At 42.6% G+C, this 12655-nt stretch overlaps 1 protein-coding gene across 4 annotated transcripts in view; it reads left to right on the forward strand.

Moving 5' to 3' along the window:
• The first annotated feature begins 1134 nt into the window (after positions 1–1134).
• ACOT9 (acyl-CoA thioesterase 9) overlaps positions 1135–12655 on the forward strand; it is a 37898-nt gene continuing 26377 nt past the window's right edge. The window contains exons 1-3 of one of the 4 annotated variants that reach the window (XM_034755209.1): positions 1135–1425; positions 4499–4587; positions 9908–9934. In XM_034755209.1, the coding sequence (XP_034611100.1) occupies positions 1412–1425; positions 4499–4587; positions 9908–9934 (130 nt within the window). In that variant the 5' untranslated portion in view covers positions 1135–1411. The remainder of the gene's footprint in view (positions 1426–4498; positions 4588–9907; positions 9935–12655) is intronic. The other 3 variants (XM_034755191.1, XM_034755201.1, XM_034755218.1) reach the window with 3 other exon arrangements.

Below are 12655 nucleotides of genomic sequence, written 5' to 3' on the forward strand. Positions count from 1 at the left end.
GCTATTAGCCAAAAGATGGCCAGAGACGTAACCCTACGCTCTAGGCATCCTTAAACTTCCAACTGCTGGAAGGTGGGAGTGGACAACAGCAGATGGATCGCTTGATAATTGCCCTGTTCTGTTCATTCCCTCTGAAGTACATAAGAACATAAGAATGGCCATACTGGGTCAGACCAAAGGTCCATCCAGCCCAGCAGTCTGTCTGCCGACAGTGCTGGGCTGGATGGACCCTTGGTCTGACCCAGTATGGTCATTCTTATGTTCTCTCCTGCCATCCATCTCCAGCCTCTGACAAACAGAGGCTAAGGACACCATTCCTTACCCATCCTGGCCATAGGTGCCAACTCCGTGGGGAAAACTTGGTGGGTGCAGAGCACCCACCGGCAGCTCCCCGAACCGCCCCCCCCCCGCTGCAGCTCACCTCCGCCTCGTCCCCTGAGCAGGCTGTTGCATCCTATTTCTCCACGCTCCCTCCCAGCGCTTGCACCGTGAAACAGGTGTTTCGCGCAAGCCTGGGAGGGAGGGGGGAGGAATGCGGTGCGCTTGGGGAAGAGGCGGGGATTTGAGGAGGGATCCAATGCGGCAGGGAGGGGGCGGAGTAGGGGCTGGGGGGGGGCGAGCACCCACCTGTGCCAACAAAAGTTGGCGCCTGTGATCCTGGCTAATAGACATTAATGGACTTAACCTCCATGAATTTATCTAGTTCTCCTTTAAACCCTGTTATAGTCCTAGCCTTCACAAGCTCCTCAGGCAAGGAGTTCCACAGGTTAACTGTGTGCTGTGTGAAGAACTTCCTTTCATTTATTTTAAACCTGCTGCCCATTATTTTCATTTTGTGGCCCCTAGTTATTATAGTATGGGAACAAGTAAATAACTTTCCCACCTGGCACCAGCTGCTGCTACACACCATGCTAGGCTAGAGGGACCACTGGTCTATCTCAGTACGGCCCTTCCTCTGTTGCTAGCCCCAGATGAGCTCGTTAAGTGCGTGCTGAAGCACAGAGGGCGGGAGGATGCAGGGCTCACTGGAGGCAGGCTCTGTTTGTAGGGGCAGGGTTAACAGTGACACCAAGGCAGGGCACGGAGAGCTGGGGGAGGATGCAGGGGCCAGCCGGGGCAGAGCCTTCGAGGCACAGGAGAGGAGTCTGAAGGGCACGTGCAGGGAAACCGGCGGCCACCGCAGAGCTCAGCGCGCGGCAGCCAGGCACAGCGGACCAGAAGCCAGGGCACAGCGCCGGGCGGGATGGAAGGAACCATGTAGGCACGGAGGGGGTGGGGGGCAGACGGAAGGAACCATAGACAGAAAAACGGATTCGGCGGCTCTCTGCGCCGGGGGCACTGCTGCGTGTCTATGGTGCTGGAGGACTGAGTTCCCGCCGCGGGGCGGCGGTTCTCGGCGCTCGGGGGCAGGATGTTGGCGCTCAGGTGAGTGGCCGGGCCGGGGGACGAGCTGCTCCAGGGCCACAGGCCGCTGGCCCCGCCCCGGGGCTCGGCAGGGGACCGAGCGCGGCCGGTGCCCCCCGGGCAGCCATGGGCCGGGCGGAGCCGTTGTGCCGCCTGGGGAGCAGCAGCCGCTCGCTGGCCCCTGGTGCCCGTCGGGAGCCCCCGGGTTCCGCTCGGTTTGGCGGGGCACCGTCGGCCCGTTCGCGGCGCTGGCGCCGGAGTCCCCCGGAGCCCGAGGGCCGGAGGCGGGTAGCGGGGCTGCCCAGGGAGCCGCCTTTGCCTGCGCCCTGGCTCCCGCGCCCGCCTGGTGGTGCCGTGTCTGGCCCCGTGCGGGGGGCGGTCACTGGTCTCCGGTCCCCAGGGCTCGCGCCTGCCCGACGCTGCTTCACGTGAAAAAATCACAAAGTAAATCCCCCCCCCCTTGTAAGGTCCAGATGCAACATTATCGTCGGCTCCGCTGCCAGGGTGCACGGACAGGCCGTCAAAATCCCAGCCACGCACTAACGAGCTTCACTCTGTAGATGGGCACTATCCGGTTAAAATACACAGACCTGATTCTTGCACTGTGATTCGGCAGCGTTTTACAGATAACTACACAGTGTGCAAGGCAGTGACGAACCAGGCTACATAGATATTAAATTAGCTGCTTTACAAATCATTAAATAATTCAGCTTGACAAATGCATTTTTTTGCTATTAATGGCAATTGCTTTTTTTTGTTTTTGTTTTTTGCATTTCACTCATCTTAGATAATGAAAATTGAAGAGCTGTACTGTCATTTTCAGTATTTAACTTAATTTTGCAGTTCTGGACTATCATAAAGCTGTACTACTTGAGTTGAAAACACTGTAGAGGAATGTTTAAATCCAAGCAAGCTGTTTGAACTGAAATGCAAACAAACCAAAGAGGCAGATTTTGAACCCTTTTCTAGTAATGCTTGGGGCTAAATTCTGCCCTAATTCTGCCCTGTGCAACTCTATTGATGCCAATGGGCTGAGCCTGTACAGGGTCAGTGAGGCCAGAATATGGTCTTAAATGTTAAAACATTTTTTCCTCCTAAAGTACTTGCCATTGTATTTTAAAATCTTATAGGAATGTGAACTGAGTTAAGCAATAGATCACCTGGGGGCTCTGCTAATAAAAGTGTCTGTTGGAGTCAAAGACTGTGTCTGCAGTAGGGGATGTTAAAATAAAGTTTCCACCATTACCACTGCAGCAGTTCCTAGTGCAGATGAGATTTAGTGCAGTGGTCCCAACTCTTTTACGTCTTGCCCCTCCTTACCCATGTCCATGCCACCTGGGAGATTGGTTGGGAGCTGGGGCCACTGTTGTGGCCAGGGGCTGAGGATGGGGCTGCAGCCTGGCTGGGAGCCACGGGCCAAGGCTGGGCATCAACTGGGGCCAGCAGCTGGGGCAGTGGCTGGGTGCAGAGCTGCAGTCAGGACCTGGGGCCACAGCTGGGGATTGGGCTGGAAAAGAGCTGGGGGCAGAGTGGAACTGAGTGGTGCTCTCTCTGCCCCCCCCCCCCAGGGCACGCCCCACAGTTTGGGGGCCATTGTTCTAGTGTTTTTACTGTCCTGTTAGTTAAATCAGCTAGAGAGGTGCAGGGTCCATAGTGTGTGGCGATACATGATCTTTATGTAGACAGCCCTGCCCTATTATACATGCTGAAGACCTACCCGTTTTTGAGGTGAACCCTTTGGCCATTTCTGCAGGAGGTTGAGGGACAGGCAAACCCTGTTCCTTGACAGGACAATATGGGGGATTGCTGTGAGAATTTTACCAGACAGAATAAGGAGTAATGGTCTTAAGTGGCAGTGGATATTAGGGAAAACTTTTTCACTAGGAGGGTGGTGAAGCATTGGAATGGGTTACATAGGAAGGTGGTGGAATCTCCTTCCTTAGAAGTTTTTAAGGTCAGGCTTGACAAAGCCTTGGCTGGGATGATTTAGTTGGGGATTGGTCCTGCTTTGAGCAGGACGTTGGACTTGATGACCTCCTGAGGTTCCTTCCAACCCTGATATTCTCTGATTCTTTAGGGACTATCTGGCCTATTGAGATTAATATGGGGAACATGCAAATACAAATCAATAACAATGTATCTTATCAGAAAAAACAATGTTGCTTCCTTGAACAAACTATGAAACTTGAAGTCAGGACTCAAAAAAATCTAGCAACTTTGGTGCTGACTCAGTATGTAACCTTAAGGAAGTCATTTAAGCCCAGATCCTCAAAGGTGTTTAGACTCCTAACTTCAGTTGATTTCAGTGCTGAGCATCCACCTTAATGTTAAGGAACTTGCACTCTGTGAGACAGTGACCTGAAATGACATAGCTTTTTAACTAATATCAATAAGCCTCCTTTGTTTGTTTTACTTTTCCAGATTAAAACTAGTGTCTTACTGCAATAAAACAAAACCTTTATTTCAGTGAATTTTACATTTTCCCTATTAATGTTACCTTAAATGATTTAAACTCATGTTCACTTTAGTAAAAACATTAGGTACGTCCAAGAATCCCAAAATGATTTAGAAGTGTTGCTATACCTATTTTACAAATGGATAAATTGAGGCACAGAAACATTAAGGCCCAGATCCACCAAGGTATGTAGGCTCCTAACTTCAAACTGCAGTCTCCGCTGACCAAGCCCCTTTAAGGCGCCTCAGATTGGGAACCTAAACTCATGAGGCATTTCTGAAAATCTTGGCCACTGTTTATATGCTTCATTGACAACTTCTTCCAAACAACGTTATGAAAAATTCAACAGTTCTTTCTGTGGGGAAACAACATACCTGATTTGGCTTTACTTTCCCCCCCGCTCCTCAAAATATTTTTACCATACAAGTAATGCAAACTTGTCTCTTTTACTAATTCTCTGCACATGTCAATTTGCAATTTAGCCAACTCCACCTATAATATGTTTAAACTATTGCATTGCTTCTGAAAAAAAAACTTCTATGAAAATGATTAAATGAGTCTCTGAAGTAGTGTGTACCTTTCTCATTTGTTTTCACTGCAGTAATTTTGAATGATGCTTAATTCCTTTCATGTCTACAGATGGTGTACTGTAAGGAAGGCTCCTCTTCTGGCTAGGGCACTGACATCCATGACTAATGGCTTCCAGTCTCCTCCAGACATGTTTGAAGGTAATATAACTGGTTGAATTTTGGAAGATCATGTCATTAAAGGGTTTTATTCTTTCCTTTATACTGTTGGGTGAAAAGCACTGTCCTTATCAGTTACTAAGCTTAACTAGTTTAACGCTGTAATAGTAAAATGTTAGGACAATATATTACCACCTTAATCAAGCATAAAGCATAAGTAAAGTAGATAGAGCAGGATAATGTAATGATAAGTTACCTAGCCCTGGGGCATAGGTAGGCTATTTCTGGCATCTGGTCCAATCTGGTATAAGTCCTGCATTGCTCCACCTCCCGTTGTTAAACATGCATTCTTTATACCTTGTCCTGTAACATTGCATGGGCACAAATTATTTAAACTACCTAATCTGCAAACATTCCATTCTAAATATGTTTTCTAATATAGTTTTAGCAGAATAAATAAAAAAGTAACAGGTACCTCCTTAGCTATCTTTTATTTAACCATTGCTTTCATGTGTTCATTATTTCTTTCAACTGTTGTTGTATTGTTACATATCTTTTTGTTATGGCCTTGTAGTTGCTGACTAGTTCTGTCCAGTCAGTGTTTATCCTTCCTAATCTGTCTTGCTTGTATCTATCTAGAAAAAATACACATTGTCTGTTTCACTTTTCCCAGTTATCTATACAGACCAAGAATCCACTGTAGATAGGATGCAAACCAGTTTTCTGATTTCTTTACAACCTTTGAAAGCTATGTCAACAACACACAGAGAAAGCAGAAAAGTTCCCTTTTTACATTTTCTTATAACAATATCTACTTCTCTAACATTAAATACAGCATTAAATACAGTGCATTGTACTTTTCGTTCTAATACTCTCATGCAGCTTCCATTAAGGAGTGACATGGATGTATTGTAAAGAGCATATCCCTTAGTGTAGTTCATATTATTTAAGACATAGTTTCTGACAGTTTCTTTTATGTAAAATTCTTGCACATGTGTTGAACTAATGGTAAAACTGTGTGAATGCAGCATACAAGTTCAGGGTATCAGCGTGGTCCTTTTTGCCTGGAAAAGCGGAAAGCTCATGTCTGTTTTTTGGGAAGACACCTTTCCTTTTTCCCTGAGGATGCGTTCTGGATGGAGCGTAACTGGAGAATGGGGACATATGGATGGTGGGGGAGGATGGGCAAGAAGAGGACAAAGTGAGGAATATAACTGAAATATCCTCCAGAAAAACTGAGTTTTTATACATAAGAAATTATATATGAAAATCCTTTAATCTGATCAGAACCATGGATTATGAAAATTTACATCAGTATTATTTTATATTAAAATACTGTTTTTAATCAGATTTATAATAATTAAATATGAAACATGAAGCGTTAATGTTTTAATTTTTAAACGAAAGTAAATGCAAATACTAATTACAGTTAGGCAGCCCAAAAAAGAATTTGAAAAGCAACTAGCAAAAAGACACAAAAACTAACAGCAATTTTTTTTAAGTACATCAGAAGCAGGAAGCCAGTCAAACAATCAGTGGGGTCACTGGATGATTGAGATACTGAAGGAGCATTCAAGTAAGACAAGGCCATTGTGGAGAAGCTAAAGACTTCTTTGCATCTGTCTTCACTGCAAATAATATGAGGGAGATTCCCACATCCCAGCCATTCTTTTTAGATGATTTATCTGAGGAACTGTCCTAGATTGAAGTGTCAGTAGAGGAGGTTTAGGAACAAATTGATACATTAAACTGTAATAAGTCACCAGGACCAGATGGTATTCACCTAAGTTCTGAAGGAACTCTAATATGAAACTGCAGAGCTACTAACTGTGCAATGTAACCTATCTGTAAACTCAGCCTCTGTACCAGACAACTGGAGGATAGCTAATGTAATGCTCATTTTTTAAAAAAAAGTCTCAAGACGCAATCCTGGCAATTACAGGCCAGTAAGCCTAGCTCCAGTACCAGGAATATTGGTTGAAACAGTAGTAAAGAACACAATTATCAGACGCATAGATGAACACGATAAGTTGGTGAAGAGTCAACACAGTTTTTGTAAAGGGAAATCGTGCCTCCTCAATCTATTAGAATTCATTGAGGATGACAACAAGCATGTAGACAAAGGTGATCTATGGATATAGTGTATTTGGACTTTTAGAAAGCCTTTGATAAGGTCCCTTACCAAAGGCTCTTAAGCAAACTAGGCAGTCATGGGATAAGAGGGAGAGTCTTCTGATGGATCAGTAACTGGTTAAAAGATAGGAAACAAAGGTTAGGAATAAATGGTCAGTTTTCATGGTGGAGAGAGGTCAACGATCTTTACTGAGACCAGTGCTGTTCAGCATATTTCTAAATGATCTGGAAAAAGGGGTAAACAGTGAGGTGGAAAAGTTTGCAGACAATACAAAATTACTCAAAATAGTTAAGTCCAAAGCTGACTGTGAAGAGTTAAAAAGGGATCTCACAAAGCTGGGTGATTGGGCATATGTGTGATTCAAAAGCTTCTCTCTCTCACCAACAGAAGTTGTCCAATAAAAGATATTACTTCACCCACCTTGGGCAAAAAAAAATGGCAGATGAAATTCAATGTTGATAAATCCAAAGTAATGCACATTGGAAAACATAATCCCAACTATACGTACAAAATCATGGAAGATTAAGGTCGGAAGAGACCTCAGGAGGTCATCTAGTCCAACCCCCTGCTCAAAGCAGGACCAACTCCAACTACATCATCCAGGGCTTTGTCAAGCCGGGCCTTAAAAACCTCTAAGGAAGGAGATTCCACCACCTCCCTAAGTAACCCATTCCAGTGCTTCACCACCCTCCTAGAGACCTTCCCCACTGCAACTTGAGACCACTGCTCCTTGTTCTGTCATCTGCCACCACTGGGAACAGCCGAGCTCCATTCTCTTTGGAACTCCCCTTCAGGTTGTTGAAGGCTGCTATCAAATCCCCCCTCACTCTTCTTTTCTGCAGACTAAATAAGCCCAGTTCCCTCAGCCTCTCCTCATAAGTCATGTGCCCCAGCCCTCTAATAATTTCCGTTGCTCTCTGCTGGACTCTCTCCAATTTGTCCACATACTTTCTGTGAGAGGGTTCGGGGGGGGGGGGGGGGGGGAACTGGGTGCAATACTCCAGATGTGGCCTTATCAGTGCCGAATAGAGGGGAATAATCACTTCCCTCAATCTGCTGGCAATGCTCCTACTAATGCAGCCAAATATGCCGTTAGCCTTCTTGGCAACAAGGGCACACTGTTGACTCATCCAACTTCTCATCCACTGTAATCCCCAGGTCCTTTTCTGCAGAACTGCCACTAAGCCAGTCAGTCCCCAGCCTGTAGCGGTGAATGGGATTCTTCCTTCCTAAGTGCAGGACCCTGCACTTGTCCTTGTTGAACCTCATTAGATTTCTTTTGGCCCAATCCTCCAATTTGTCTAGGAGTCTTAATTAACTGTTTGACTCCAAGATCTCTTGCTTATGTGCTTGTGGCTAGTTCTCTGAAAGGATCTGCTCAATGTGCAGCGGCAGTAAAATAAAAGCTAACAATATTAGAAACCATTAGGAAAGAGATAGGTGATAAGAAAATGTCATAATGCCACTATATAAATCAATGGGATGCCCACACCTTGAACACTGTGTGCAGTTCTGGTTGCTCCATCTAAAAAAAAAGACATGTTGGAATTGGAAAAATACAGAGAAGGGCAACAAAAATGATTAAGGATTAAGCTTCCATATGAAGAGAGGTTAAAAAGACTGGGACTGTTCAATTTAGAAAAGAGACAACGAAAGGGGGATATGATAGACGTCTATAAAATCATGAATGATGTGGAGAAAGTGAATTACCCCTTCACATAACAAGAATCCAGGGTCACCCAATGAAATCAGTAGCACGTTTAAAACAAACAAAAGTAAATACGTCTTCACGTAATGCACAGTCAACTTGTGGAATTTGTTTCCAGTGGATATGGTGAAGGCCAAAAGTATAACTGGATTAAAAAAAGAATTAGATACGCTCAAGGAGGATAGATCCATCAGTGGTTATTAGCCAAGATGGTTAGGGACACAACCCCATGCTTTGGTGTTCGTAAACTTCTGACTGCTAGAAGCTGGGAGTAGACAACGGGATGGATCACTTGATACATTGCCCAGTTCTCTTCATGCCCTCTGAAGCATCTGGCACTGGCCATTGTTGGAAGACAGGATACTGGGCCAGATGGATCATTGGTCTGACCCAATATGGCCATTCTTATTTTTTAACATGTACATTAAAATAGAACAAAGGTACTGAAATGGGACACAAATAATTCCTCTGAGATTCTGCTGGTGTCTGATACTATCTAATCCTTCAGTCATTCTCTAAATAGAAACTCTCATTTGTACTAATGACTGGGTTACTTATTGTGATGTACTGAATGTTGGAGATTTGTGTTAGTAAATGAGCAAACACGTAATTGAGAGGTGGGGAGGAGGGGAAGAAAAGCAAGGATACTGCATGTGGTATTTAATGAAAATTGTACTTGGTTCATTTATTGTGATTGTAATTTTAGATTTAGCTATAATAGTACCAGCTAGTAATACAGTACAGTACATTTTTGTAAAAGCTTCTAGGGGCACTCTGTTATTGGTTATTTACTGAGAAATGGGGAGCAATTGATGGTTTGTGTATTATAACACTTACTGCTTAGTGAGGTTCTACTCTAAACCTGTAACTTTATTTGCCTGTAAAAACACCATGCAAACTTCCATTGCTACATATAAATAACTTGTCCTTCTTTCATTCCCATTCACTATATTAATCTATTTTTCCAAGCTGTCTCCTAAGTGCTGGACGCTCACCCCAACTTGTTTTTCCATACTACCGACCTCCATTCAAATCCCTTCTGTAAAAAAAAAAAGCTCACTTCTTCTGTATCCTCACAAGAGGTGAACCAAACAACCCTTTAAAGATCATCCTCCCCCACCTCCGCAACTCTCCAAAAATATACTCCATGTTATTCCTTCCTCTGACCTCCTTATTGCATACTTTCTTCCCCATTTACATCTGTTGAGGCCCTGATCTTTGGGGCTGCTCACATGTGTCAAGTTAAGCATGTGCATAAATGTTTGCAGGATCACGGTGATAGATTGTAAGCTCTTCCGGGCAGGAAGGGATATTGTCATTACTGGTGCTTAACAAAAATTAATATTAAAATTAACCATGTAACTGAATGAAGACAAGTTGCCTACAATTAGATACTAATGTGCATGTGCAAAGTGGAATTTGGAGGGGAAAAATGACCAGACAACCCGTGACTAGAAGTATACTCTTTTCCTTGTTTTATGGTGGTATTGATTATCTAACTTGTTTTTTCCACTCCACAGGACACTTACCCATACATGTGAATAATGGTGTGTGGTGGTAATCAGCATGCATTTTAATATTTACAGAACTGCTTCAAGGCTATCTTGCTACTATCTAACTTTACTTGAGGATTCATGAAAAACAAAAACTAATATTTTTCTCTGTCAACTTTCACAAGTCATCCCTGTGGTCATTAAAACTGTTAACTGTGACATGTGAATGGTTCCAATCTTATTGGTAGAAATATTGTCACAGGTCATATATACAATGTGCTGATTGATATAAAGGCATGCTAGATCACTTGCATTTTTTAAAATCTGCAGGTAATAAAATCATTTATATTTTAAGGCACAAATCCTGCAGTTCTTATACATGTAAATCTCTCATAGGCAAAATTCTTATTTATGTCAAAGTAGAGATTGCAGGATTTGGCCCCAAAAGTATAAACAGAAGTATACTCAGGAAAGCCCCTGGAATAAGTTTTTTCCAACTTAGGTGCCTGAAGTCACGCTCCAATATCCGGGAATTTAAGCAGCCTGACTTTTGAAAAGTTTTGAGTGCCTGTATCTTCCAATGAAATCAATAGAAATTGTAACCGATTAATACTCTTGAAAACTCAGGCTATTTATTTAGGTCCCTATATATGGATTTAGCAGCCTAACTTTAAGGACTCAAGTTTGAAAATCTTTGACTTGGTATTTGAAGCAATGTTGATAATTTAAAGAGATGCCACATACCAACTCTAGTCTGCTTTTGTTGAAAGACCCAAGCCAACATTTTCAAAGTTGGCTGCCTAAAGTTAGACTCCTAAAGCCTCAGATAGACATCTAAATAAAAACTTTGATTTTCAGATGTGCTGAGTACCTGCAACTCCCACTGAAATCAATAGCAAGGTCAGCTTAAAAAATGGTGGCGCAATATGGCGCTTTGTTTGGGGAATACTGCTGTGTAACTTACTTGAAACTAATGGCAAGCTTACTCTCGCTCTTAATGGAAATTAGATGTCAGTGCATCCAGTAAATACTGTTAACAGCCTCAGCCTCTGATTACCTTCACATTCTCTAGGGCAGTGTTTCTTAACCTTTTTGATTCCAGGGACCGGCTTGCTGTCTTCCTAAACTTTCTGACCTTGTCTACACTACAGGTTACTTCAGTATAACTTACGGCATTCTGGGGTGTGAATAATCCACACACCTGAGCAACGTAAATTATCCCAAACTAAGCACCGATGTAGACAGAACTATATTGGCGGGAGAGTTCTCTGTGCTGATAGAAAACTGTTTTCAGTACTCTGGTCTTCAAAGAGCCCATTTCTTGTACATTGTGCAAAAGTCTCAACATGCACTGAAACATTGGGGTTTGTTTTCCTGGCTGTCAGCTGTCTCTGAGGCTACTTTAAATTTCCATCTGTTCAAATTGGAAGAAAACTGTATCTTGATACCATCCCTTGTGGAGCCACCTCAGCTTTCACTTTCATTGCTGTTTACAATATTCTCTCTTGACCTGAGGAACTCATAGTATTTTTATTTATACTAAACAGCTTTAGTGATTTTTTTTTTTTTTTTTAAGTTAGAAAACCTTTTCTGGTTTGAGTGAATACTGTTACAGTGGAGCTGTAACAAAGAGTTTGAAATTGATGCAGCATCACTTTATTAGTACTCTATAGCAGGGATGCTCAAACTTTTGTATAGTGTGGGCCACATGGTCATATGGATTGACTCATAGCAGAGGTTCCCAAACTTTAACAACCTGTGAACCCCTTTCACTAAAATGTCAAGTCTCACGAAGCCCTCCTAAAAATGAATATTTCCAGGGATTTTCTCCTTTACCTGAGTATAAATTATAAAAAGCAGTGATCTTGGAAATATAACATTTGTTTTTATGACATGCTTATTGCACACTATTTATTATTAATTATTATTTATCATTACAGTATTTTTATTACATTATGAAAACGGCAACACTCTTCCAAGATCTCACCTTCATAGCTTGTATTGCTTAGAATAAGCCTGTTATAAGACAAGGCTCCTATATTTCGTCAAGGAGTATAAGATGTGAAACAGCATAAAGGTATTTAAGAAGCCAACTCAAAGAGTTCCTGCTACACAAGCATTCAGGTCTTGAGCAGTCCAGGCAAACAACGCACATTACAAGAAAGCTTAAACTTGTTCTTTGTAATAATTTTAAAAACAATACTAGCTGCCTATTTATTTTAAAAACAGCAAAAAATATCCACCTCCCTTTCCATTTCTTATAAGGAGTCTTGAAGTTTAAATCTCCTCAGCGTGATAGCTATGCTTGCTTTGATATGCTTAGCTCTTGGCAGTCCAGGGGCTCCGGGCCGTGCTGCCCGGAGTCCCTATGGACAGCTCTGTCCGCCATTAGGGAATTTTTTCCCAAGAACCCCCTGTAACATTTCGTGAACCCCCTCCCATTCGTGATCTCATCACATTTCTGTCACAAATAAAGCAATTGCTTTCATGGATGGTTTACTAATATTTTATACTGTTAAGGATTAGAGTGTGTAATAAAACAAAATAGTAAATCAGGTATGGAAGTTTAGGGAGCGTTATCTCTAATTGCTTGAAAGCCTGTTAAATGAAGAAGGGAGTAGATGAATAATTTACTCACTAAACAAATTCTGAAATACTGTTTGGTTTTAAATCTGTAAATTGGAATGGATTTGGTTTGCTCACATTTTAATAATATTCATTATGCACATTTTCCTTTTACATTTTGTGTAATCAAAATGAAAGTACTAAATCTTC

Source organism: Trachemys scripta, chromosome 1 (genome assembly GCF_013100865.1).
Source record: "Trachemys scripta elegans isolate TJP31775 chromosome 1, CAS_Tse_1.0, whole genome shotgun sequence".
Classification (NCBI taxonomy): Eukaryota; Metazoa; Chordata; order Testudines; family Emydidae; genus Trachemys; species Trachemys scripta.